Raw genomic sequence first — 25,689 nt, 5'->3', positions numbered from 1 at the left:
AAATAATTTTTTTGAGAACATTTGAAGTCACCAAATTTTAAATTGCTTGCATATTTTTATTCAAAGAGTGAAGATGAGAAGAGCTCTGTGGCTGACTCGCTGTCTTCTCCTGTGAGGAAGGTTACCACACCTACTTTTCTACTATCTCCTGAAATTAGAAGCATGGATGGAAAAGATGAGGATACAGTCACTAATGTGGAATGTGGCACACAAACGTGTTGGTCAGAAGATGGCCTTTTTAAGATACCACAGGTGCGGCAGGAGTTGGCCGAAAAATCCGAGGTATGTTGAACATCTTCTAAGGATTACTTTTCGCATTCAAGCTTCTTACTTGGGTATTGAATTTATAGTTATTTGCATGCATGTAAATGCTGTCATTTTATTCATACCAATTGTAATGAGGAATATGGGGCATCATGATCTCTATCATGGCCAAAATGAATGATTTTTGGTTTTCCTGGCATAAGGACTCTGTGAAAGCTCATTTTTTTTATTAATCTGAAGAACAAGGGACTGTATGACAATGTTGCAACCAGTTGCATGAGATCTCTGAATGAAAAATAAAATGGCCATATTTCCATCCAATATGTCTGTTCTTATCTTCCCTTTTCTCTGGTTATCTAACATTTTTCCTAATCTCATAGCCTTTAACTTGTCGTTGCCTTCTAGTAATTCCTTGTACCTCTGTTTTCTAGCTTCCGAAGAATTTTGTTTCAGTAAAGTTTCCATTTCTTCCATCCAGATTACTTGCAACTCTCCTTTTATCTTGCTGATAATTTCCATACTTTTCCAAGTCCTCACCTCCAAGTCTCCATGTAGTTTTTCCTTGATAACAAAATTGCTGAACAACTTAAGGTCTAAAATTAAAATCTTCTTAATTATTTCCTTTTACAATTGTTTACGCGATACTCTTACTGTTACATCCATTTTCATTTAAATAATGCAAAAATATATTATACTTTCCATTTTCTCTAACTTATATTCCCTGGTGATCCAATACCACAGTTAAGTGCCTTCTTCTTACTTGATTACATTTGCCTTTTGAGTGACCTTTTCCTGGTTTTCCACAGTAGCAGACAGATCACTGATATATTGAGATTTGTTTTGATTGCTTTGCTATTATAATTACATTATTCATCCCAAGGCTTGTTTTTCATCATTGTAAGGAGAGCTCAAAGTAAACTTAGCCATAAGGCATATGAAATCCACATTTTCATAATAGGGGTAGCTCCTCACTTTCCACTGGTCTCCCTGTGGTTATGATGTTCTTATAATTGCACCAATGTTATCAGCAATTTATTTGTGAATCTAGGTTCCTCTAGTCATTTCTCAGTGCTGTACACTCTAGCTAATATACATTTTGAACTTTTTATTTTGCTGCAAAGAAATCCACTACCAACGATAAAAGCAAATGATGCCTTCTAAGGCTGGTAATGAAGGTAAATTTTCTTAATTGAAGATATATTTTCTCTGTTAACCTGAGAGCTCTCAAAGGCTGTAAGTGCAATTCTTTCGGTTTTGGATCTTCCTGGAAATAATTGTGTTTAATAGAAAGCAATGAGTTTTCATTATGTGCAAGTTTGGTGAAATATGCATTCTTACTTGAACTACGCACATTATTTCAACCTATTTTTATATATGTACCTGCCATATGGTACATCTTTCTTTGTGGTAGCATTTCCAGCAACTTGAGCTGTAGGAGAGGATGTTTTTACTTATATGCACATGTAATTGACATAAGACAATATTTACCGCTAGCTTGTGCCCATTTTAGGTGAACTTCATGTTGAATAAGGTCGATCTTATTTCTCAGGGATGATGGAAAATTTGACTTTGTAATTTTTCAAGTTTGGATGCAAAATATGCATAATAAATTATTTTGTTTAATATAAACTCTACATTTCAAAAGTTTTATGTGTATCACATATATTTAACCATTTTCAATTGGCTTTTGTAAAGGATAATCCTGCTGAACTGTGGGAAATAGGGAGAGGTGGGCTCCAATTTTAGCTTGCTCTGCCTGACATCCATGAAGAGTTATCCTTTGTTTTTGTAGAGAATGGTAAAATTGCCATTTTAACTTATTATCCACCATTATTATTATTGGTAATCTACCAGTTAAGATAGGTTTTGGGTGGACAAAACTACCAAGTAATTATATTGACTCTCCTAGCAAAACACAATCGTACATCCTACTTCTCAACAAGCCCCTCTTCATCTCCAAATACTTCCCTCTTGCCTTTATTCCATCCAACACTATCTTATTTCTGGCCCTTCCTCCTTTTCCTAACATTCTCAAAAATTTGCGTTGTCTACAAAACTTCTACAAAATTTCATTGACAATGAATATGCTTTGCATCCATTTTTTTCTTTCTCCATAGGATTTCTCCAAGCGTTCCCCTCTCCTCTCGGACCATGCCCAGTACCTCCTCATTTTTTTTCCTTTCTGCCCACTAAATATTCTCATCCACCATTATTTTGTTTTTTTTTATGATGAGCAAATGCCATTAACTACAAATTACTAATATTTTATAATCCTGAAATAGAGGTTTGTGCAAGCCACCCTGTTTTGTAATTATGACTTAAGGCTGCCTAACTGTATTATTCCTACTTAAGTTCCTCTCTAAATTGGTCCCGTCCACATTAGTGTTTCTGAAGCCTAATATATAATGTAGTAATATTTCTTATTATACTAATATGCTATTTGTCTGTTTTTGAAAATTGCCACCTCTTTGCTACTAATATATTTCTGAAAAGGGGCGACGATATTCTTACCAATGTATGAATAGTCAATCAATATGGTATGGCATACACAGTTGTTGTGAAAATGAAATTGCAAAGAACATATTAAATTAGATGGGAAGCTAAACAATAAAAAAATTATATTTTGAGTAGTTTTAAGGAAAATCTTCCTCATTATTTACTTTTACCTTCTAGCAGGAAAATATAGGACAGCGTACACGATCTAAACTTAGCCTGAATAATACACCTTTGGAAGTTATTGAAAGTGCATTTGTTCCACCAGATATAACTACAGATATGTATGATTCTGATTGTGATGATGAGGAGTGGACAGCTTTCCTCAAGGATTTTGCTCTGAGTATGTTATTTTCTTCTATTTTTTTATAAAGGCCCTAATGGTTGTGCATAATACTGTATTGCATTCTTGTCTGTCATACTGTCTCACATATCAGTATTAATATAATATATTTATGTAAAATATTATGCTCTTTCATAGAACAACCACTTTAATATGTATTTGATTATATTGTCAACCCTTATTACAATTTTATTTCTTCCAAAATTCATTTGTGATGCATGCATTTATGTGATTCAGTATTACTTTTGATGACTTGATAATAGAAATTATAGAGCAGTTTATAATTTTGTAGCAGTCATATTTTTGTGAACCCTTCTCATAGAAGTACGTAAGGAAGTATTCAATTCATGTCAATTGCACTGTTTTAATTTAGACCTTATTTTTTCAGATAATGGAGACAGTGAAAATGTTGACGATGATGATGTAGCAGACCCAGAATATAACGTATTAGCCGACTTTGATAATCAAACAGGTATCTTTTCTTTTATTGACTTGTGTAGAATTTCTAATGCTTCAAGGTTACTGAGGTTATGGTAATGCATCATTATTTCTTATCATCATTATTCTGTGTAATCTAGTTGATGAAGAAGAGCTTCGAGTTGATAAAGCAGTAAAGATTAGCCGTAAGGAAAAGAAAGTCTTAATGGCAGAAGCTCATGAGCCTCTCTTTAGTGATGATGATGATTTTGATCTCTTGAAGTTCTTTCCCAGTATGGAAACATCGGACTCTCAACATTTGGTATGTTTTTTATTTTCTTTTCCCTGACAATTACAACCGAGAGGCTGGTAATTTGCTTGGAAATAGCTGGAAGTGATTAGTCAGGGTTGATACTTAACTTGATCAATCAGAACCAACCTAAGGCTTCCATAAGATTGCCAAAATCAGCACATTGCTTCTTGAAGATGCCAGCTGGATGAACTGTTGTTGCCAAGAAACACTCTGATGTGAAGGAAAGCCCAAAAAGCCTTAACTTTTGCAAATTTTAATTTTATCAAACAAACTATGATAACTGGGCTAGAAATCAGCTAACGTGATGTGGCAATTCCTAATTTCATTAAATGCAATGTCATTATAAATCAGTATTTATATGCATCTCTTGTTGCATTTAATCTTGTGTTTCAGGAATTTAGTTACTTTTCTGAGCAGGGAAAATGCTCTCAGTTGAAAGTGGCTAGGAATTTTTATATTAATTCATCTTAAGTATTATTTAAATGTAATTAAATAAATGTTGTCTTTGATTTTAATTGCACTCTTTTTCATTTTTTTAAAGCAACAATTGACTGAACATTCTTTGGAGGCAATTGAGCAAAATTGGGAGTCTGCTCAACCAAATAAAAATACCTCGGTTAATGAATCTCTCACAGCAAACTATGGTGGGCCGACAAGGAATGAAAATGTAGAAGAGACTGGTTGCATTGAACCATTATCCCCTCCCCAATCACCTGAGTATTTAGTTCCAGAAATAAATGCAACACAGTTGGCCATATTCAAGCAGCAAATGCGTCAGTATGTTCAAATTCTTACTCAGAATTTCCTACAGTTGTCCTGTCACCCCAATCTGAGTCATCGTGCTGAAAGCTGTAAATCATTGTTGGTGTGTATTAATTATAAAAGCATTAATTTTTCCTAATATTAAATGAAATCACTCCCACTAAATGAGTGGAAGGTGGACTAAGTGACTTTATCTAGTGCAAAATTGTTACTCTCTTTTCTTAACAAAAATAGATCTGTAAAAAAATGCAATGAGAAATCTATCTGAAAATTCATGTAATCTCACATATGGAAGCCATCGGTAAATGTCGGACACCTTTCATATTTGATGAAAAAAACTCAATGAAGCATTTATTTAAATGAATTTTTTCAGCTAGTATACCATAAGTAATGATTTTATAAGTGACTCATTTAGAGGCATTTTCGATTTTGGTCTAAAACAGTGGATGCAATCTACTTCACTCTCTTCACTTCAAAGAGTGCCAACAAGATGAAGCAAAATTAAAATGACACACGGAAAACTTATCAATGGATGTAAATAAAGGATGTGACAGGTGTTTCATAATAATAAAAGTAAAAATTGAAAAAGTATTAAAGAAATTCTTCCTTTCTTTATTTCCACCAACGATAAATACTGTGTGATAAGTGACCTTCCTAAACCACAGGGTGTGCTAGTCTGAAACATGCTAAGTAGTATGGAGAGATAATCTACAATTGCTAGACTTTTTCTCCTCATCAATTTTTGTTACATTGACACAGGTATCACTTTAAAGGAAAATTGATTTTCTACCAACTTTATTAAAGGTATATATTCACATCACTGGCAATTTTAAGGTTGGAATAAGTAAAGTTATATTTGATTAAGGAGAATTCCAGGTCCTATTTCAAAAGATTTGGTTCATGTCCCTCAATGGTTGGTATTTCATTGATGATATGGATTTACTAGTGGGTTGCGGTTGTCCATGGGTAGAGCATTAGACTACTGACCGGAGGGGCTGGGTTCGATTCCCGGGCAAGCCTATTTGGGTACCTACGGCTCCACCCATGCTGTGATTTTTCGGGTACCAGATCTTCCTGGGAAACCATAACTGGTACAGGGAAAAGAACTGACCTCCCTACCCTGATGTCTAAATTTCTCATGCCGTCCGGCTTAGTACTGGGTGAACTCTATCATCACCTACCAAACTGACCTTTGCTGTGATGACTGTGTTTATGGTTTTTTTATATATATACTGAATGGGCCTAAAAAGTTTGAACCTTTAATCTTGAAGTTTATGGAAACATTGAAGCATTTCTTTTGTTTCTATCAGAGGTTCATTATTTGTGATCCTGTAACTCCATAACCAAAGAGCGATGGGCATGTTGCCAGAGAGAAAGTACTTAAAATTGCAAAATCTACCATCCCATATAATATTAACCCATTTGTCACATGAATTGAATATGATGGCACATATTGCTGTGATAGAATCAGAGCTGTGAGTGCTTAACTCAAATAAACATTTATTTATTTCTTCCTGTGCATAGAAAGCATATTTTTAAATAAAATCTTGTGAAAAAGTAAACAAAACTTTAGAATGGAAAAATCTTTAAATTCAGAAAAATGAATTTGCGATAATGCCATTACAAATAGTTATCATTTTCTTGTTAGAATAGGCTAATGATACCACAGACTACTGGCAACGTTTCTTCTAAGACTAAATAATTTCCAGTAAAAAATTGAGTGATCACAGTTTACCCTAATAAAGTTAGTGCTAAAATAATATTGAAAACTTGGACAGTGATATTGAAAATTCCATCATTTTAGCTCAATAAGTGGGTAAAATACAAAATATCAGGGCATATTCTTGTTTGATTTTATATTGATGATATATCATATTAGGTTGCAAGCCATCATTGCCTGCTTAATTTATAATTTGATGAACCATTGCATTATTTATTATGAATGCAAGTGCCAGTGTTATTAAAGGTTTCTGAGAATTCCCTGTTTTGTTGGTCTCAGGAAAGAAATTTTGACATTCCTTAAATTTTACTAGGTCAGAACTCTCCCTGGGAAGCATATTAAGTTTTATCCTCTCATTGTGGTGAAATTTCATAGCTATTTCAACTCTTACTTTCAGGTGAATTTGCAGTGCTTGTCAATGTACAAGAAAAAGAGCAATTTCGAGGCAGAAAATTTAAATGCTGCCATAGAGTTGGTGAATGAGTGGGAGAAAAGACTGGAAACAAATCCCCAGGAAAAAATTGAAACACAAAAGTAAGCCATTGTAATTCTTTTATAATTTTACCCATTTTCCTGAGTGTATTCACTTTTTAATATTTATTGCCAGTTAACCATCGACTTCCATTCACAACAATACCTTCCCGTAACTGAAATGACGGATGTTATTGATATGCAATCTCAAAGATCACAGAAGAATTGTTAGATACTTCCAGGAAATAATGGAAGGACCATTCATATTCCGGAACAAATGAAATCCGGGTAATAAGTCGATCAGTATGCATTGAAGCAGTTTCCTTACAAGAATAAATTAAAGGGAAAACTTAAGAGAGCAAAACATTTCTATCTAAAAACACCTCTTATTTCACCTGGGGTTATGATTAGTGTTTATTATTAGAGATTTTTAGTTATTTCTTTTTCTTTCACTTTTTTACATCCACATGCATGGCTTGTGTGAAAAGTATCTATCAGGAAAAATTTCAGAAAGATCGATTAATTTCATTAGTTAGTACAGCGCCTCAAAATTCTTCATTGTGCATCTCTTAAGTGTCTGCATACTTTTGCCAGCAGCTTTTCCACAACTCGAAGGCTTCCTGGATTCCCGAAGGTCCTTAAGGGTACCCGTTCAAGCGTCTTTGACGGCACTTAAGGTTTCATTTTGGTGTCTTTTGAGGGAGGATTTCACTTCTGGGAATAGGAAACAGTGTGCTAGTGCTGTGATTACTCTGTTCAAAAAGCCTGGGTCTTCACAAGTAGACACTCTACTCTGCTCTTGGTTGTCCATCAAGACCATCAGAATGAGTTTAGAGCAGATCTTTTGCATTGCCAAATTTTCAGTAATGATGGTGTGCACTGTCATGTTATCATTACGATCTGCAATCATGCACACACTTGGCCGATGGTCTGAATTCAGCACGTCATGCGCACAACAGGAAAACATTTTTGCCAATACTTTTTATACAAATCTTCTATTTCAGCTTCTTAATATTCCAATCTTAATCCATGGCCATTTTCATAATAATGCTAAAAATATTCTTGGAAGAAAAATTATTCTTTCCCTAGATGTTACAACTGAGATAAATTCAGCTTGTTTGAAATCTCTTGACTCCTTAATGCATAGAAAGTCAGTAAGTGGAGGGGAATGCAAAGTGTCTCAGGTAGGCTATCAGCCCCTTGTTAAATGTTAACTCATTTAACATCTGGTGAGTCATGAAATTGAAAGGGATTTTAAAGACTATCATAATGGGCTATGGCAAAGAAACCAAAGTTCGGCATTTTCTTTGGCTCTAAAGGGTGTCATGAAAACCTGTTGAACATTTTTCTCACCTTCTAAACAAAATATTTACCTACTTAGAATTAAATATTCCCCTGATGTGGAGGAAACTTAGCTATCCAATAAGGTAATTGAGCAACATACAGCAGTAGCTATGTAAATTTAAAATAAATCATCAATGGAAATGCAATATCAAATGATATCAAATATTATTAATTTAGATGTTTGGATGTATGTAATATTGTTAGTAATTTATTTGCTCTCACTTACTTCATAATCATTGCTGTCCTCTGAGTCAGTCTACATTTATCATAACTTCATTCTACAGATAATCTAGTTCCATTTCATTCACAATATGTGACTTTTCTTCACTTCTTTCACTCAGTCACATACTTTTATCCACCTTAAAAGTCACTGGCTCCCGTTGTCTTAATTTTCTTCAACTATTCAATTTTTGTTTCTCTACTCAAGTATTCTTAACCTTTTGAATACAGGCTGACTTTCATTGCAGTCTTATTATCACTATGACAACTACTATGTGGCAAATTGTGGTATGATGCATTATCCAGTACAATCACAGACTTTCCTGGTAGGCTTGGTGAGAGTAAATATGTCAGCCATTATAAATAATTATCTCAATTCATGCCACCTTGGTAATCTCTGGTGATGTAAGCCCTAAGACGGATCCCTGTATGTCACTTCTCTGCATTAAAATGAAAAAAAAAGATAGTTAATGCTGATTCTTTGTGGTATACTGTGCAAATTTATGGAACAATCCAAGTTTTGTACCACACACAGCATAAAAAATTCAACAAAACTGTCAAAAGCTGTAAATAATGTGTCCCCATCGAAAAAGGTCTTTCTATTGTTGTTCGACATTGAGAATTTCTTCATAAGTGTCCCCAAAGTGGAAGCAGTGAACCAGGCAGGTGATGTGATAGAAACCAAAAAACATCAGTGATGAACTAACAGCCCTAATTTAAGTGTGCTTTAACCAGTATTATTTTGTGTTAAATGGAAACTTTTATCAACAAATGAACGGCTTGGCTAGCAGATCCCCCCTGTCACCCCTATTGCCCGAAAAATACTTGAACAGCTTCAAATCAGAATTATTTAACAGTGAACACCCTTTTTTGAAAACTGTGCACAATCGGTACTGTTAGATAGACAATAAATTGTGTCTGTGGTCAGGAGAAAAGAGGTGGCTCAAAGTTTTTTAAACTTTTTATTTCCTTGATGTAAGCCTCTCCATAAAAAATGGACAGCACAGTTTTTCTATCTACTGAAAATCCACATGCATGGACCAGGTCATATACACCACTTCCTAACACTCAATAAGCCAAAAACTAGCAGCTTTTCCAAGCATGATACACCCAGCATTGATTATACCCTTAACACCCATAACCCTTACCGTAGAAATAGCCACTATTTAAAAAAAAAGTGGTGGCCAATGGCTATACAGAACACATCATAGATGACTTAATAGTAAAAAATTGAGGTAATTAATACTTAAAGGAATTTATACTTCCTACCCCAAGGATCTACAGTGTTGGTATTGCATGAAATATGCAGGGAAAATGTCCAACAGAATTGGAAAACTCCTTAAAGACCTAAATGCAACTGTTTACAACCAGCAAAATCTCAAAAGCCCGCTACCATTAGTGGAACAATAGAGATAACATTCAACAGGGTGGTGTTTACCACCTCCAATGTACGTATTGCTAGGTGTCATACGTTGGACAGACAGGGAGAAGTCTTTGGATGCAAGCAGAGGAACATTGCCAGGACTTCAATATAAAAACAGGAGTATCACAATTTGCAATCCACCACCTCACTGATGGTCATAAGTGGACTTCATGCCACAGATGATATGCAAAGAGAAAAAAGGGGCACAGGTACATCCATGAACAATTGGCCATATTGCCCTGTGTATGAAGAAAGGAAACCATTTCCAACAACTACCTTTTCCCTTCCCACTCACCTCTCCTAGACATTCCACAATTGCATCAATCCCAATTATGTTACAGTGTAGCAAAACTAGTCGTCAGTAAAAATCCTACCCTGTGGAAAGGCAAAGCTATTCTGATTCTTCATTATGCAAAAATGCATTGTTACATGTAGTCTTATTCCCATGTAATACTGTGTTTCTGAAAATTATTTTAAAATTTACTGACCTGAGTGAATAGTAATCAGTTGTTGTCTTTTTGAAATTGGAATTTGAGGACCGTATTCATCCCTGCTTGGCCACTGAAATGACATGCATAGTATTTGATGAATAGATATTCTCATCCGTGAAAATAATTAGACATCCTTCTTCATAGAAATGATGAATCTTAATGTGGTGTGTCATTTTCTTAATATTATTTATAATAAACATGTTTTATATTTTTTTATATAAATACAGTACAATTTAATAAAATCCAATTTTCCACATTATACAAGGGTAGTTTGAAAGGTTCTTGAAATCATTACCAGATTTCAGCACTAGTGCAATGAGTTTCCCCACATAGTAATAGGTAAACCTTTATGAGTAAACATGTTATGCGTCAGTGTTCTGGGAAGAGATCTGTGGTGGGGATGCCTCCCTGTTGTTGTTCCCATCTAGCAATTTGTGAAGATGGAAAAATTGAGATTCGAGCAGTGATTATATACTTAATAAAGAAAGGTGTGAAAGCAAAGAAAATTCATGTTGACTTTCAGAACTCTCTGGGTGACTCTACTCCTTCATATGCAACTGTTGCCAAGTGGACAAACAAGTTTTTTTGGTCGAGACAGCTTAGATGATGATCTGCATAGTGGTTGGCCAAAATGTGCCATTGACCCAGAAATTATTGCAAAAGTGCATAAAATTGTCATGGAGGATTGGCGACTGAAAATGCGAGAAATCGCTGAAGCTGTAGAGATGTCATCTTAATGGGCATATCACATTTTAACAGTGGAATTGGATATGAGAAAATAATCTGTTAGTTGGGTGCATTACTCTTGATGCAAGATCACAAACACATCAGAATGGATATTTCTGAACAATGTTTGATCCGTTTTAAGAGCAACCAACTAGATTTTCGGTGCTGGTTTGTGACCACGAATGAAACCTTGGTTCGCTACTATACCCCATAGACAAAACAACAGTCAAAGCTGTGGAAATATGTTGATTCACCCCTATCAAAGAAAGCAAAGGCAATATAATCGGCCAGAAAGGTGATGGCTTTAGTTTTCTGCGATGCAAAAGGGATTTTGGTGATTGATTATATTCCCACTGGACAATACTATGCTAACCTTCCAGACCAACTACAGGAAAAGACACCCAAAAAAAGCCAGGTTTGGCCAGGAAGAAAGTCATATTTCATCCAGACAATGCACACCACAAGTGTCGTTGCCATGGAAAAAATGCATGAACTATGATACGAGTTGTTGCCACACCCACCTTGTTTGCCTGATTTGGCTCTATCAGATTTTTATCTCTTGGAATCTAATTTTCTAGATGTGATCAAGATATTGGAATAATGCTGGATCAAGTGCATTAGTGTATAGGGAGACTACATTGAAAAATAAAAAAGTTTTACCGAGGTAATTTGTTTATTTCTATTCCATTTTGAGAACTTTTCAAATTACTCTCTTAGGGTATTTTGTAATACATGTCCCAAGGATCCTGTAGCTCCTAAAGGCTTTCCAGTCGGATAGCTCTTGAATTTTTTCCAGCTGTTGTTGTATAACAATTTATTCCTCATTAAGTAGCAATATAAATTTGTAACAAGAATCAGGTGTTCTAATACTTGAATCTGATATTCTTCTGTAGGTTTTTAGGGAATTCAACTTTTGACTGGAACTGGTTTCTCTCCCTTGAAATAGGCAGCAAATCACAGTGTGTGGGATGCCTTTTTACTATGACATTTATGCACTTTTCCTGTTCCTTCATCCACCTTAGTCCTGCTATATCAGTTTCCGTGATCTCTGTCGTTTGAACATTGTGGAGGAGATTTATTGCCACGTAGTGAAAAAAATAGTGTAAACCATGTAGTTTATCAGTCCTCAATGCCTTCTGGCCTCAATCTAGTTTGAGAGTTTCTAGTACCTGTGATAACGCTTTCCATCTCTTTGAGTTGCTATAGCATGAAAAGGTACTCCAAGTCATAAGACAACATGAAACCTTGCCTTCTTTTCTGTTGCTTATATATTTCCCATATATGTTTCACTTTTCACTTCTGTAAATATACACACCTCTTTCTTCTTCCTATTTGGTGTTCAACTCATCCTCTGTTTCAACTATCATCTGATGAATAGTACTTCCACTGAATAAGAAGTTCAAGAAAATTTTACACATGAGCAGTTATACGTATTACATATCACAAATTGCCTACTCTGTGTAATACAACTTAACATTACCAGAGTTCATTAGTATTTCTTCTTTTATTTTTGGACTTGATTCATATTGTCTTTTTTTTTCTTTTCAGTTTCATCAAATCAGAACTTTCTAAGAGGTATGAAAAATATTTTATTCATTACATATGATTTTATTCTTTCCTTGTTTACTTGATATATTTTTTCACCTCATGAAATATAGCTGCTGCAATATATTCTTGTTTGTGCTAATCCAATTTAGGTGCAAATTTTTAGAATAATTGGTTCAGAGGTATTTTTATGACTGAATTAATTACCAGACTTAGTTTCTTTTTTTCTCTTTTCCAGGGATGCATTTAAAAGGCAAAAAAAACATTATGCTGAGAAATTACCTAAAAATCTCATGGATTTCATGGCCAGCAGTAAAGTTTTTCTTTATCCACAATTATTACCTCAGGCCATATTTCGCTGTGATAAACTTGATCGCACTCTTTACCTTGCTCCTGAAGAGCAGTATGTATTTCAGAAATATTTATTAGTTGTACCACAAGTCTTATCTGATATTAATGCATAGTGTTATTTTTAAGGCTGATAGCCCTAGGTTTGGAGCAATTTGTTCCATATTTTGAGTCCCAGGAAGATCTAACTAAGTCTGAAGTATTAGACAAAGTGGTTTGTTTGCTGCATCAGCTTCTTTTACCTTTTCGAACATATGCTCATACCAAGAGATTTATAATTCAAGCTAAGTATAATCCTCACAAGCAAATTGGAGCCATAAATGTGAGTAATGCTTATATAATGATTCATATACCATGAGAGCTTTCTTTTGGATGAAAAACAGCAATGTCCTAATATTTATTATTAATTATTACAGTATTACTTTGAAAATGGAAAAGCTCCTGAAACTCATCATTATGTGTTTCCTCTTAAATGGGAGAAAGCACTATGCCCTAAACGTATTTCCAAAGGTAATCTCCCTGAGAACTGGGCTCGGCATATTCATGGCTTTTCTAAAGATGAAGAGATGGTAAGTATTGAATGATTTATTATGGATAAGGGAGTGTCCAATATATGCTTCATATATCGGGCTAAATGATTTCTGTAGATTTTGCATGTCTGTTGACCACTATTGGAGGATGTAATTTAATGGTAATACCTTCAGTCATTAATATAAAACAGACGCCCTCTCATACATTTTATAGCATGTACATACACCCACCTGGTATTTTTGTATCATGATCTCTGGGCTAATAAAAAGTAATAATAGTAATATAATTTAACATTCCAGTATAACATACCAATTTTGGTAGTTTCATTTAATTCTTATATATCGCACGAAGGGCATCTCTCTTGCCTTACTTATTGTAATATTCAAATATCTTTGGGACTTGCCTTTGGAATCTGGAACTGGCATACTTGGAGGCTAATAACGTGGATACATTGCTTGGAGATGTGGGTTTGCTTCTAAGAGTAACAGCTTAAACTCAACAGTACCCTTTGTTCTCCATTTTGGATACATTTTGTGGTGGAGTCCACTGCACGATTTTGTACTTGGTGACATTCTTTGGAAATCTTACCAGATAGCTAGCCCAAGGCTCATATGAAATGTCACCCTTGGCCACCAGGCCAATGCCATTGCGATGAAACCCTAAGTAGGGCTAACCGATTCTTGGCTGTTAGTTTCATGGCAAGGGTTTATCATAACAACAAAGGTGTTAATGGACTGGAGAAGTTGTGGTGATGGTTTCCGATTCAACCTTTGAAAACATATGATAGAGCTTTTCTCTCGTAAACAGTTACTTAAAAAAATATCTTAATCTTACCATACAATAATCTTTTGTATTTGACACAAAATGTTGAGAAGCTCTGCTGTCTGTTACAAATGGTTCAAGGATACTTGTCAAGGCATCAAAGAAATATCCTCATGAGGAGAGCATGAAAAAATTATGATGAGGGTAACAGGTAAACAAGACAGAGGAAAGATTATGATGAACAAGGAAGGAGATAAAGGGAAGGAAATAGGGAGAGGAGAAAATGAAGGATGTAAAATAGGGTAAGGGGTAACGCATTGGAAAAGCTCTTGGAAAACTCATGTGGACCATAGCAGAGCAACTGAATTCTAGAAAGGCTAGACTCCACCTACTGCATCCTAGTTGGTCCCTGCAAAGTCATGTGCCAAGTTTTCAGAGGACTTAATAACTTGCGTCAGCCCCTCAGTCCCAAAGATATATGAAAATAATCATAACAAAATCTACTCTGCATTCAATTCTGAGCATTAGCTTTTTAGTATTTTGTTTTGCATTTGACACTGATGATTTCATGATGTAGCTAGCAGTGCTTACTTTACTGTACCATTGATTAAAATCTTGTAGGAAATGGTTTCTGGCATGATTTATGTTTCTGCTTCCTAATTGAAAGAGCTCAAAAACCTTGCTAATTCCACATCAAACTATTTAATTCACAAAATCTCAGTGTTAAGGCATAAATAAACATATTAACTATGCTGCCAAAAGACTTGTAATGTGTAGACATTGGGAGAAATATGTAATATGGTGCCATTTTGCACTGAACAAATAGTGTACTGGCAATCCTTGCCTACCAAGCCCAACTTAATTTCCCACATACTAAGTGTACGGGCCCTTTTCAAATTTCTCACTCTCACTGGGTGGAAGTAATAAAACATTTTGGGCTCTGGTGGAAAAAATAAGATGTAAAGTATTATAAATGTTTGATGAGTTGAATTCTGATGGTGATTCTAAAAGCAAAGTGAATTTTTTATTTAGGAGGTGCATGACAACTCTCCATCATATCATGAATTACTCTAATCTTTCTTAGGCTAGTCACAAAACCTCAACTCAAGACACTTATAAGTCAGTAGGCAAAGGTTATATCCATTCAATTTTGAAGGTTTTATTGTGAAGGTATTATCTGAAATTTTTGTCATATATGATATTATAGTATGTTAGCAATTGTGATATAATCATAATTTGACACAGAAAGTTTTTATCTGTAAGTTATAGGACAAATTAAATCAGCAAATGGCAGAAAATAAGAAAAATGTGTGCAGGATATAAGGCACCTGTTTTAATGACCAGAATACTCCAGAAAGGACGTTCACTCTAGCTTAATAGCTTTTGTCTAATCGGAAATTCTTTAGCTTATTTATAAAATATCTCCTTTAAGAGGGATTTTTTATACCATATATCAATTGCTTAGAATTTTTAAAGGCTACGTCGGAGGGACGCTTGTCATCTAATACAGTTGAATGACAGAACATCCACTTCGGCGAGCGTTGTGCCCGTGCATTTTATTATTGGTGGCAGTGTAGGCGGCAATGACTGTTCTCCAACTTTTCTCATACATGACATTATTTTTGAAATTGCCACTGTACGCTGGCGTTAAAAAGAGTCCCTTTAGTAAGATTTTGACCATTGCTGGTCTCATAAGAGACGCCATTTTTTGTCCCAGTGGTCTTTAAGGTTGCCTATTTGTAATGAAATTCCTTATCGTTAAGATTTTAAGTTATGTTATTGATATAATCTTTCGTCATAGGATGTAGAGAGAAGCACCTTATCCCTCCATTTGGATTATCATTTTGGTCTTGTAAACAAAACCACAAAACTTTTAGCATCTGATTTCGTCTGAAAATGACGTATATGCCTGTTGCCAAACTCTACCTAGAGGGGACTCCACGACAATTGAAACCTGTAATCGGTGTTTTTGTTTTGGATAAGTGTAGGAAGGAAGGGTTTTGCGAGGGATAATTTACAGAATGCATTGTGCATTTCTTGTGAAAAATGATAATATTCTGGTGTTGTAAATTAGATGTCTCTATGTGGTATCAAATGATCATCCGTCATTAGTTATTCAAGATATGCCAATGTATATTTTCTCCGGTATTTATTACTACTTGCGATCATGCTGTAGAGGATTACTTTATGTGACAATCGCTAGGATTTCCTGCCTCTGTGTGTACATAACCCTCTCTAACATTATATTGTTCACTTCTCTTCACCCTTACGTTATGCGGTTTTAGAAGCACAGTAGTTCTATGGTACACTAAATGGCTAATTCAACTCTTAATGTTTATGATAGAAGTTAAATTTGTAATGGGCCATTGTTGAGAGAAACACTTTAAAATTCGTTTTTGTTGTTTCATCATCGAGGTACCATGTTAACCAGCCGATTTTAATGAGCAGGGCATTCTGTTTTCAGTGTCTTCGGTACAAGAAAAGGCGGGCCAAACGAAAGTGGAGTAAAAGATTCGCAATTCCGGTTTTGTTGATAGGAGAGTTTCCAGATTTTAAAACTGCTAAGAAATTCGGAGACGGTACTTTGGATTACACGGGACTGGCAGGGAAAGTGTTCAAAATGCTCCCGAGTATGCCTCTGATATCCAATATCAATAAAGATATAATTGAAAATCCATCATCCAATGTGAAACTACCAAATGTGGTGTTTTCTGTGGGAGGTGTTGAGAGATCGACTCAGACGAGAAAGCATCAGTCAGCGATGTCTTTGCCTCTCTTGACATCTCCTGTCAGTACCTCAAGTAAGAAAGCATCCCCACTGAAACAAGTTACTCCTATCTTAAAGAAATATAACTGCCATCGGAAGGGAAAGGGTGGAAATGTCATCAAAGGAATAGGCTCCTCCTGCGAAAAAGGGATTGAAACTTCTCGGGTAAGCTTTATTCCTCATATTTTATCCTTTCAGTTGCCACTACCGTTTCTTATGCGTTAACAGACAACATTGTTTGAATTGCATTTGCATTGAGTGGCATGAATAATTCAAAGTTTCATGATCCAAACATTGATGTTGTAATTTGCCCATTATTTTTATTTGAAGAAATTACTTCTCTTTTTATCTTTAATGTGAACAGTTTTAATATTGTTTTTTTTTCATTATTTCGCTTTTAGGGAAAAGCGTCCCCTAGACATATAGCTCCTAAGCCGGTAGTAGTATTTGTACCCACCAAAGAAATTAATTTTCCGGACATTGTTGCGACAGAACCTTTGGATTCTTCAAATACTCAGAGGTAAAACTTTGTAATGACTGTATAAGCCGTTTAAACATATTTGACTGCGGATATATCTTCAGTTTAATTAATCATATATCATGATTTAATCTGCAGAGAAATTGAAGTTAATGCTCCTGCTCCCCAAAATACGTCTGACGGTAATGTAGGTGAAAATATCGAATCCTCGCCTGCCCACCCAGACAGTATTCGAAACACATGTCCAAGTGTGAACCAGTCATGTGGGGTGATCGAAGGTGTTCAGGAAAGCAGTTTAGACAGTGGTGGAAATTCAATTACAGCACCTGGGAAAAAGGTAATTGTTGCAATTTAATTGTTTATTTATTATTATTTCATCTTTTTATTTTACAATTGTAGAAAAGAAGATATATCACATAAAAGCAAAAAATGTACTCATACATTTTGAAAAATGGTGATTACTGCTCTTCATATGTTGATGAAAAATATTCAGTTAGATCATAAAAAAATCCTTGATTAAAAAAGATTTTATTCTATATTTCAACATCTGATATGAGTTGGAACCTTAAATGACTTCTGGTAACTGATTATAAATTTTAATGCCAGCATAAAGGGATCCTTTTTGAAAGAAATATGTGGAATGCTGTATTAGATGCACCTTCTTTCTTTGTCTTGGAATTTTGGCAATATATATAACAACTCTGTTTTGCATGATAAATACTATCTGGACAACCATAGCCCCAAAGATTAGTACGAGTACACTAGGGATTACAAATTTACGAAGTAGGCTGCTTTTAAAATTGCATGATCTACTGAATTTGCTGGGTTCATAGGGAAATTTTGGAAAGTATACTGCATAAGTTGCTAATATATATTCATTCCAGTTTAAGTTTTCATCAATTATTAAGTTGATGAAAGGTTGATATTTCAATAATGCTATCAGTCCAAATGATGTTTAAAAAGTCATTTGATAAATTGATATGTTATGTATATGTTTGAATGAATTAAAGGGGAGTATGTTTGGATAATTGGTAATAGTCACAGGTAGTTGTTTATGTATACAACATGTCTAATACATCCTTTTATTTGCAAAACTGATTTATTATTGGCAATAAGCTTTTCTCTCTGTTCATTGTCTTCAGTTCAGTTTAGTGATGTTCATTTTAAATACATATTCTTAAAATATTTTCTATAATTTAAATTTGTTGTAATCTGGAATTAATTTCTATTTGAAATACTATAATTTAAAAGAAAATATATTTAATACATAAATGCATGAGGAAGAAAACATTTATTTGTATGTAATTAATGCCATGAGCGAGGCATGGTGGTATTTAAGAATATCAGTATGTAAAGTTAAAGAAGGATAGGATGAGAACACGACACTATTTGGTAAATCATATAGTCTATCACCAAATTCATATTTATTATGAATAATTTTTATTGTGCCCTCTTGTTTTTTTCCTCTCATTTAATTTGGAGGAAGAATGCATTTAATTTAATTTATCTAAAATTCCTGATAAAATAAGGTATTTTATTGCTACATTTGTCGTAGATAATGAACCCCAGTCATTACCAGTCTTCGGTCAAAACCAGTTTTCTCAATAGCGATACCACAATACTAGAGTCTTATACCTGTAGTATCATTTGCTGATATCTGCACTACACATAAGCTTAACACACAAATATATATTTATAATGGTTTTTACCTATATTTGATGTAAAATGGTGGTTTTATTCTTATGAACTAAAGTAAATATGTGTGGCCTCTATATACGTTCATGATAACAATGAAGCCCTGGGCACGTGGTATCTACACAAATTCATGATAACTACAAAGGTTTGGGGTGCGCGTTATTGGTGGGAAAATGCGATAATTGATTTTGAGTAATAATAAATTATGGAAATAAAGAACTTTAATTCAAGGCATTCAATTTCGTATTATCTTCTTTCTTATTGAAGGACAACGAAGATGAGCTGGCTGCATTGATGCTTGCGAGTTCGACCATTCGAGGCCCCACTGCAAATTTAGAGAGAAAGAGGAAATCTAAACAGCAAAGAGACACTGATGCCAAATTGGCTCTTTTATCTCCTGAAAAAGGTTCAGCAACAGAGGAGCGAGACTACAGTAAGGTTAATCTGTTAATTATAGCTTTAATTTATTATCTTTAGAAATTTTACATGAAGTTTAATTCATTTGTAGAGGTGGAATGTGACAGTGGAACCTCACTTAACTAGCCCCCTGGCATAGTGAGTATTTCATTTAACGAGCAAAAATTTTTTTTCCAAAAATGACTTGATTAACAATGGACTGTCCGCTTTCAAGTGATGAGGAGAGAGGGATCCTGGAATGTTTGTGCCCCTGCTTCCTCTGTTTGTGTTTAGTACTTGATCCACTAGCATTTTAGAGTCTTGAGTGATAACACATTTTTCCAAACTTATGTTCAGACAATATTTTGTGTAAAGTTAAATATTATTTCATACATAGTGTTAAAAATGTCCCCAAAGAAAAAGCCTTTGGAAGGCAGCCATAAGAGAATAAACTTAGAGAACCCAGAATGAGAGGTGAGTGTGGTTGATCTAGCATGCACATACAATTGGTCTACTTCATCCATTTGCACCCTTCTCAACAACAATGACAAAATTAAGGAGATGGATGCTTCAAAGGAAGTGACAAGAATAACTACAAAGAAGCTGTGAATAGTTCAAGAGAACTGACATTGAGAACTGATGGCATTGTGAGGCTTCGTGAAGCAGCAAGCTCCAACTCAGAGACAGCAATGGCCTTCATGGGTGACTTCAAGGAACTCGTTGATTCTGAGGGTCACCTGACGCAACTGGTTTTTGGCTGTGACAAAAAGGGACTCTTCTAGAAGAAGATGACCTGATGAAATGAAGAGACCCTGTATAAATACATGTAGCAGCAGAGAAGAATGCATTCCCTGGGACAAACCAATGAATGGCTTTCTTGAGCTGCTATTTTGTGCCCCTGCAACCGGCTATTTCAAATTGAAACCTCCACTTGTTTACCGTTCGGAAAAACTATGAGGCTTCAAGAAGTATAGAGTCCAGAGGAGCCTGCTAAATTTGACTTGAAGGTCATGGGAAACTGGTATCATACCATGCATACGAATCATCCACCTCTAAGGCAGTGACTATGCATGCTAAGTGACAATGAGAGTCACTTTTTCTCAAAATGTTAGACTTCTTGCAAAAATAAATGTCTATCGATAGTTTTCTAGTAAAAAATAATGAGGAAAATATCATTACAATGAACTATTTAGGTACTTCAAATTTTTTTTGGGAAATTGAGTTAAGATCGTAGGTTGGTTCATTCTTGTGTGGTGTTGTGTATTGAGTGTTAAGACCTCTCTTGCATTATTAAGAGAATTTTAGAGTAAGTTAACTCTTTTTAGCTCTGAACTGTACAACACCATTGTTTTATTGTTGATGTTAAAGATGAAAAGGTGGTTGAATTCGACTCGTGTAAGTAAACTTATTGAGGAGGACTTAGTAAATGATCTTAACCTGCCAAGTTGTTTGCATAGATCAAGGCGAGTGTAAAAGTTGTTTTATCTTCTGAATCTGAATCAAGTAATTTGGGTTCGGAGACATCAGATTCATCTGGTGATGAAACTATAGAAGTGTCAAACACTGTGGGGTCCAGTAATCAAACATACTTCCTTACTAGAAGACTGCCATGACCTAGAGATTTTAGTTTCAGAAAATGACTGCTTTAGTCCACTTGCCCTCTAAAAGTTGTTTCTTTGCATTCATACAATATACTCTGCAAGCCACCGTTAGAATGTGTGGAACTGATGATATATTGGGGTGTATAGTTGAAGAAACTTAACAAATAAGCTGAGGAAATTACAAATCTTGACCTTAATAGGAAGCAGGCACCTCCCAAAGGCATCAACAAATTTGGGTACCAGTTACCCTTGGAGAATTAAATAAATTCATAGGTATTTTACTAATCATGGGTGTTGTTTGTGTTCCTGAAATTCATCTGTATTGGTAAAATGACCCAATGTACATGTACACACTTGTAAAAAAATTATGCCTCAGGATCACTTCCTAGCCATTCTCAAATTTTGGCACTTTTGTGATAATAAAGTGTGATTTGAAGATTTTTTGCATAAGATTAGCTCTCTTCTTTATAAAATAAATGAGAATGAAACTTAGAAAGAATTGGCGATTGAAGAAAGTATGGCTTTGTGGCTTGGGCATCTGAAATTATGCGAATATACGAGGTCTGTTCAAAAACTATCCCAAATTTTGAATTTTTGCGGGTTAAGTATATTTGAGTTTTGATTTTTTTGTGGTTTTATGTTGGTATTTATGTCTCTCAATTATGCCAAAAAGTTTGGCCATTTTGAATGTTCAGGTAATTGTTGAAAGCTGTTTTGCTTAGATGTGTTTTGGTTTATCTTTGATTTTTACCTGTTCCAAAAAATGGATCAAAGAATCTGTATCAAAATTTGTGTGAAAAATGGAATTGAGTGCACGGACACATTCCAACTGTTGACTGTGGCATATGTAGGAGCTACCTTGGACCAAAGAAACGTTTATCGATGGTACAAAATGTTCTCAGAGGGCCTAGAAGATGTGAACGATGAATAGTGTGCTGGATGCCCGAGCACGTCAATAACAGACAAAAACATTGATGAAGTGAAGAAAATAGTATTGGACAATCGTCGAATCACCGTGAGAGAAGTTGCTGAGAACCTAAATATATCAATTGGCTCATGCCATTCAGTTTTTACCAATGATTTGGGCATGACACAGGTCGCTGTGAAATTTGTACCAAAATTACTCAATTTCGACCAAAAACAGCTACACATTAACATTGTTAATGAGGTGTTGGACTCTAGTCTGTGAAGACCCAAATTTGCTCCAGAGGATCATAACTGGTGACGACTCATGGGTTTATGGTTATGATGTTGAAGCTCAATCATCCCAATGGAAGCTGCAGCGTGAGCCAAGACCAAAAAAAGTACGCCTAGTTCGGTCGAATGTGAAAGTTTTGCTTACAGTTATCTTCGATTGCAAGGGAATGGTGCATCATGAGTTCTTGCCACAGGGTAAAACAGTAAATAAGGCATATTACCTGCAAGTTATGTGCAATTTGCACGAAGCAATCCGCCACAAACGCCAGGATTTGTAGATGAACAAAAATTGGCTTTTGCACCATGACAGCACCCCTGCTCACACATCGTAACTAATGCACAAATTTTTGACCAAAAACAACACGATAATGATGCTGCAGCCACCGTATTCCCCAGATCTGGCCCTCCAAGACTTTTTCTTGTTCTGGAAACTGAAGAGGCCCATGAAAGGAAGATTCTACGCTACGATTGACGAGATAAAGATTGCATTGAAGGGGGAGCGGAACAAGATCAAAAAGAATGATTTTTTTGAAGTGCTTCAAGGATTGGAAAAAAGATGGCACTAGTGTATAATATCTAATATCTAATTGCGTTTAAGGGAGAAAAATAGATATACATGATAAATAAATAATTTTTGAAAAAACAGAACTTGCGATACTTTTGAACAGACCTTGTGTACTGAGTAAAGGACATATATACTACCTTGAACAAAAAGTTCCCGGAATAACCACCGTGTGGCGCTCCCATCGTTCCGATTTGAGTTCTGTTTTTTTTGTTAAATTGGTACATCTGTTGTTGATATTCCCTTTAAATCTTAGTGTCATAACTTGACATTTGCAAAAGTTACGTAGCCAAGAGTACATCTATCTCTGTGTGTGTTGGCGATTTTTTACAATTGCAGAAATGGATTTAAATTTGCAACAACGAACTTGTATTAAATTTTGCGTAAAAAACGGATTTAGTGGCGCACGGACGTTGGAAATGTTGGAAAAGTGTTTCGGCAACGATTCTCTAAAAAAAACGGTCGTTTACCAGTGGCACGAGCGGTTCAGAAGTGGTCGTGAGTCAATCGAAGATGATGAACGCAGTGGCAGACCATCGACATCGAAAGTCGGTGAAAAAATTGATAAAGTAAAAGAAATGTTGGTCAATAACCGCAAATTAACCATCAGAGAAATAGCGGAGGACTTGAACATTGCCTATGGATCCGCCCAAGACATTGTGGTTAATGATTTGGGTTTCCGTCGTGTAGCAGCAAAGTTGGTGCCAAAAGACCTCAATTTCATGCAAAAAAGAGACCGTGTTGACGTCGCAAAAGACATGATTTGCGAGGCTGAATCCGATCCCACATTCATCAAAAGGATCATTACTGGAGACGAGACGTGGGTTTATGAGTACGACACGCAATCCAGACATCAGGCAAGTGAATGGCGTTCACCAAATGAGCCGAGACCAAAAAAACCACGTCGTTTTCAGTCAAAAAAGAAGGCAATGCTGACGGTTTTCATGGATTACAACGGTGTAGTGCATCATGAATTTTTGCCAGAAGGCCAGACAGTAAACAAAGAGTATTATTTGGGCGTTATGAGACGTTTGCGTGAAGCAATTCGCCGAAAGAGACCAGAAATGTGGGCAGAAAACTCGTGGATTTTGCACCATGATAACGCACCGTCGCACAGTGCTATCATTATTTGTAATTTTTTGACGAAAAATGCAACAAATACCATCCAACAGCCACCGAATTCACCTGATTTGGCTCCCTGTGACTTCTTTCTGTTCAATCGAGTTAAAAAACCATTACGGGGAACGCGTTTTAGCAGCCGAGAGGAAGTAATGGAAAAATCGCAGGAAGCACTGATGGACATACCGAAAACCGACCGTAACTTTTGCAAATGTCAAGTTATGACACTAAGATTTAAAGGGAATATCAACAACAGATGTACCAATTTAACAAAAAAAACAAAACTCAAATCGGAACGATGGGAGTGCCACACGGTGGTTATTCCGGGAACTTTTTGATCAAGGTAGTATGAAGTCAAACTATAAATTTTGCCTTCCCAAAGTCTACACTTATAATACCGTTTCATCCGAGGCACACAGGTGGGTCACGCCACGTTGTGTTAATGTTCAGTTCAGTTGATTGCTCCTTGTATGGGATTTAGTGTTTAACAGAGTGATTGCAATTTTTACACCTATTCATTCATGCTTATGCTTATTTGCTATGCAAGTATTTTTAAAGCCTTGAAAGCTTGGGAGACTCAAATCATAGATGTACAAGAGGAAGCAATACTACAGGGTGCGGCAACATAACTTCCTTTTTTGGAAGAATTTTGTGTTTGAAAAAACGAAGTTATGTTGCTGCACCCTTGAAAGACATGGATGGATGTAAACACATGGCATATTGTTAAGAGAAGATGGGTGCTAGAGAGTGAGGTGGTTGCCAGAGTATGAAAGGAAGTGCTTGACAGTCTTCTTGAGTTGTACTTATCCAGGAGGAAGGAGGGTAGAAAGCAACAGAATGTCTCATTTTCCCAGGTGCTTCCCGTGAAGGGCTGACAGTGACAAAACAAGAACTTGTGTAAGGTGCTTGCCTTTCTTTTTGACAATGAATGAAAGGAACAAAGCTGTCTTTGGTACAATTGTTAATACAGTACTTTGCCAATAAATACAGATTGAAAATCATCATCATCTGGACCAAAACCAGCTGGAAAGTCCAGCGTGTGGTGTGAGCAGAGGATAAAATTGTCGGTGTAAAATAAATTTCATGGGACTGTTGGAGTGATAAAAGCAAAGCAAGTCAGCTTTTTTGCATCGTCTCATAGCTGTAAATGAAACTTGCTTTCACTGCTACACTTTTGAGATGGAGGAGCAATCAAAAAAATGGATTGCAAAGGGTAAACCTGCTCCAAAAAATGTGAAGACTTCCAACCAAAATTGTGTGTATCAATTATCTTCAAAAAGGTGAAACAATAATGAGTGTTACACATCATTACTTGACAACCTGAAGGCAGAAATTGCAAAAAAAATGACTGCATATGTTAGAAGAAGAAAGTGCATTTCCATCAGGACAACGCACTTGCTCACAATTCAGTGGTCGCCATGGCTAAAATTCATGAATTGCACTTTGAATTGGTTGACCTGCCATCATATTCACCATATTTGTTCCTAGTGACTTTTTCCTGTTTTATATCCTTCAAGTTTTGCTTGTTGGACAGAAATTTTCATTGGAGGAGGAGGTGATTGCATAATTAAATGCCTACTTTGAGGGAAAAGATTTCAACTACTATTTGGAAGGGTACAACAGTTAAAGAATTCCAGAAAAATGTGTATTAACTTAAAAGGGGACTATGTTGAAAAATAAAAATAGATTTGAAGGAAAAAAT

The 25,689-nt window shown here is 35.6% G+C and overlaps 1 protein-coding gene across 1 annotated transcript in view; it reads left to right on the top strand.

The window, feature by feature from the left end:
- Positions 1-25,689, top strand: part of mute (muscle wasted) — a 42,613-nt gene that overhangs the window by 1,879 nt on the left and 15,045 nt on the right. Inside the window, exons 5-18 of the mRNA XM_071589390.1 lie at positions 67-282; positions 2,938-3,100; positions 3,489-3,572; positions 3,679-3,839; positions 4,372-4,695; positions 6,710-6,846; positions 12,535-12,561; positions 12,770-12,934; positions 13,009-13,201; positions 13,296-13,448; positions 16,637-17,104; positions 17,341-17,459; positions 17,556-17,754; positions 19,380-19,545. Coding sequence (XP_071445491.1) covers positions 67-282; positions 2,938-3,100; positions 3,489-3,572; positions 3,679-3,839; positions 4,372-4,695; positions 6,710-6,846; positions 12,535-12,561; positions 12,770-12,934; positions 13,009-13,201; positions 13,296-13,448; positions 16,637-17,104; positions 17,341-17,459; positions 17,556-17,754; positions 19,380-19,545 — 2,575 coding nt within the window. The remainder of the gene's footprint in view (positions 1-66; positions 283-2,937; positions 3,101-3,488; positions 3,573-3,678; positions 3,840-4,371; positions 4,696-6,709; positions 6,847-12,534; positions 12,562-12,769; positions 12,935-13,008; positions 13,202-13,295; positions 13,449-16,636; positions 17,105-17,340; positions 17,460-17,555; positions 17,755-19,379; positions 19,546-25,689) is intronic.

The sequence above is a fragment of the Hetaerina americana genome, unplaced genomic scaffold, assembly GCF_022747635.1.
Source record: "Hetaerina americana unplaced genomic scaffold, ioHetAmer1.1.p SCAF_1, whole genome shotgun sequence".
NCBI classification, from domain to species: Eukaryota; Metazoa; Arthropoda; class Insecta; order Odonata; family Calopterygidae; genus Hetaerina; species Hetaerina americana.
This window is presented reverse-complemented; position numbering and strand designations above follow the sequence as displayed.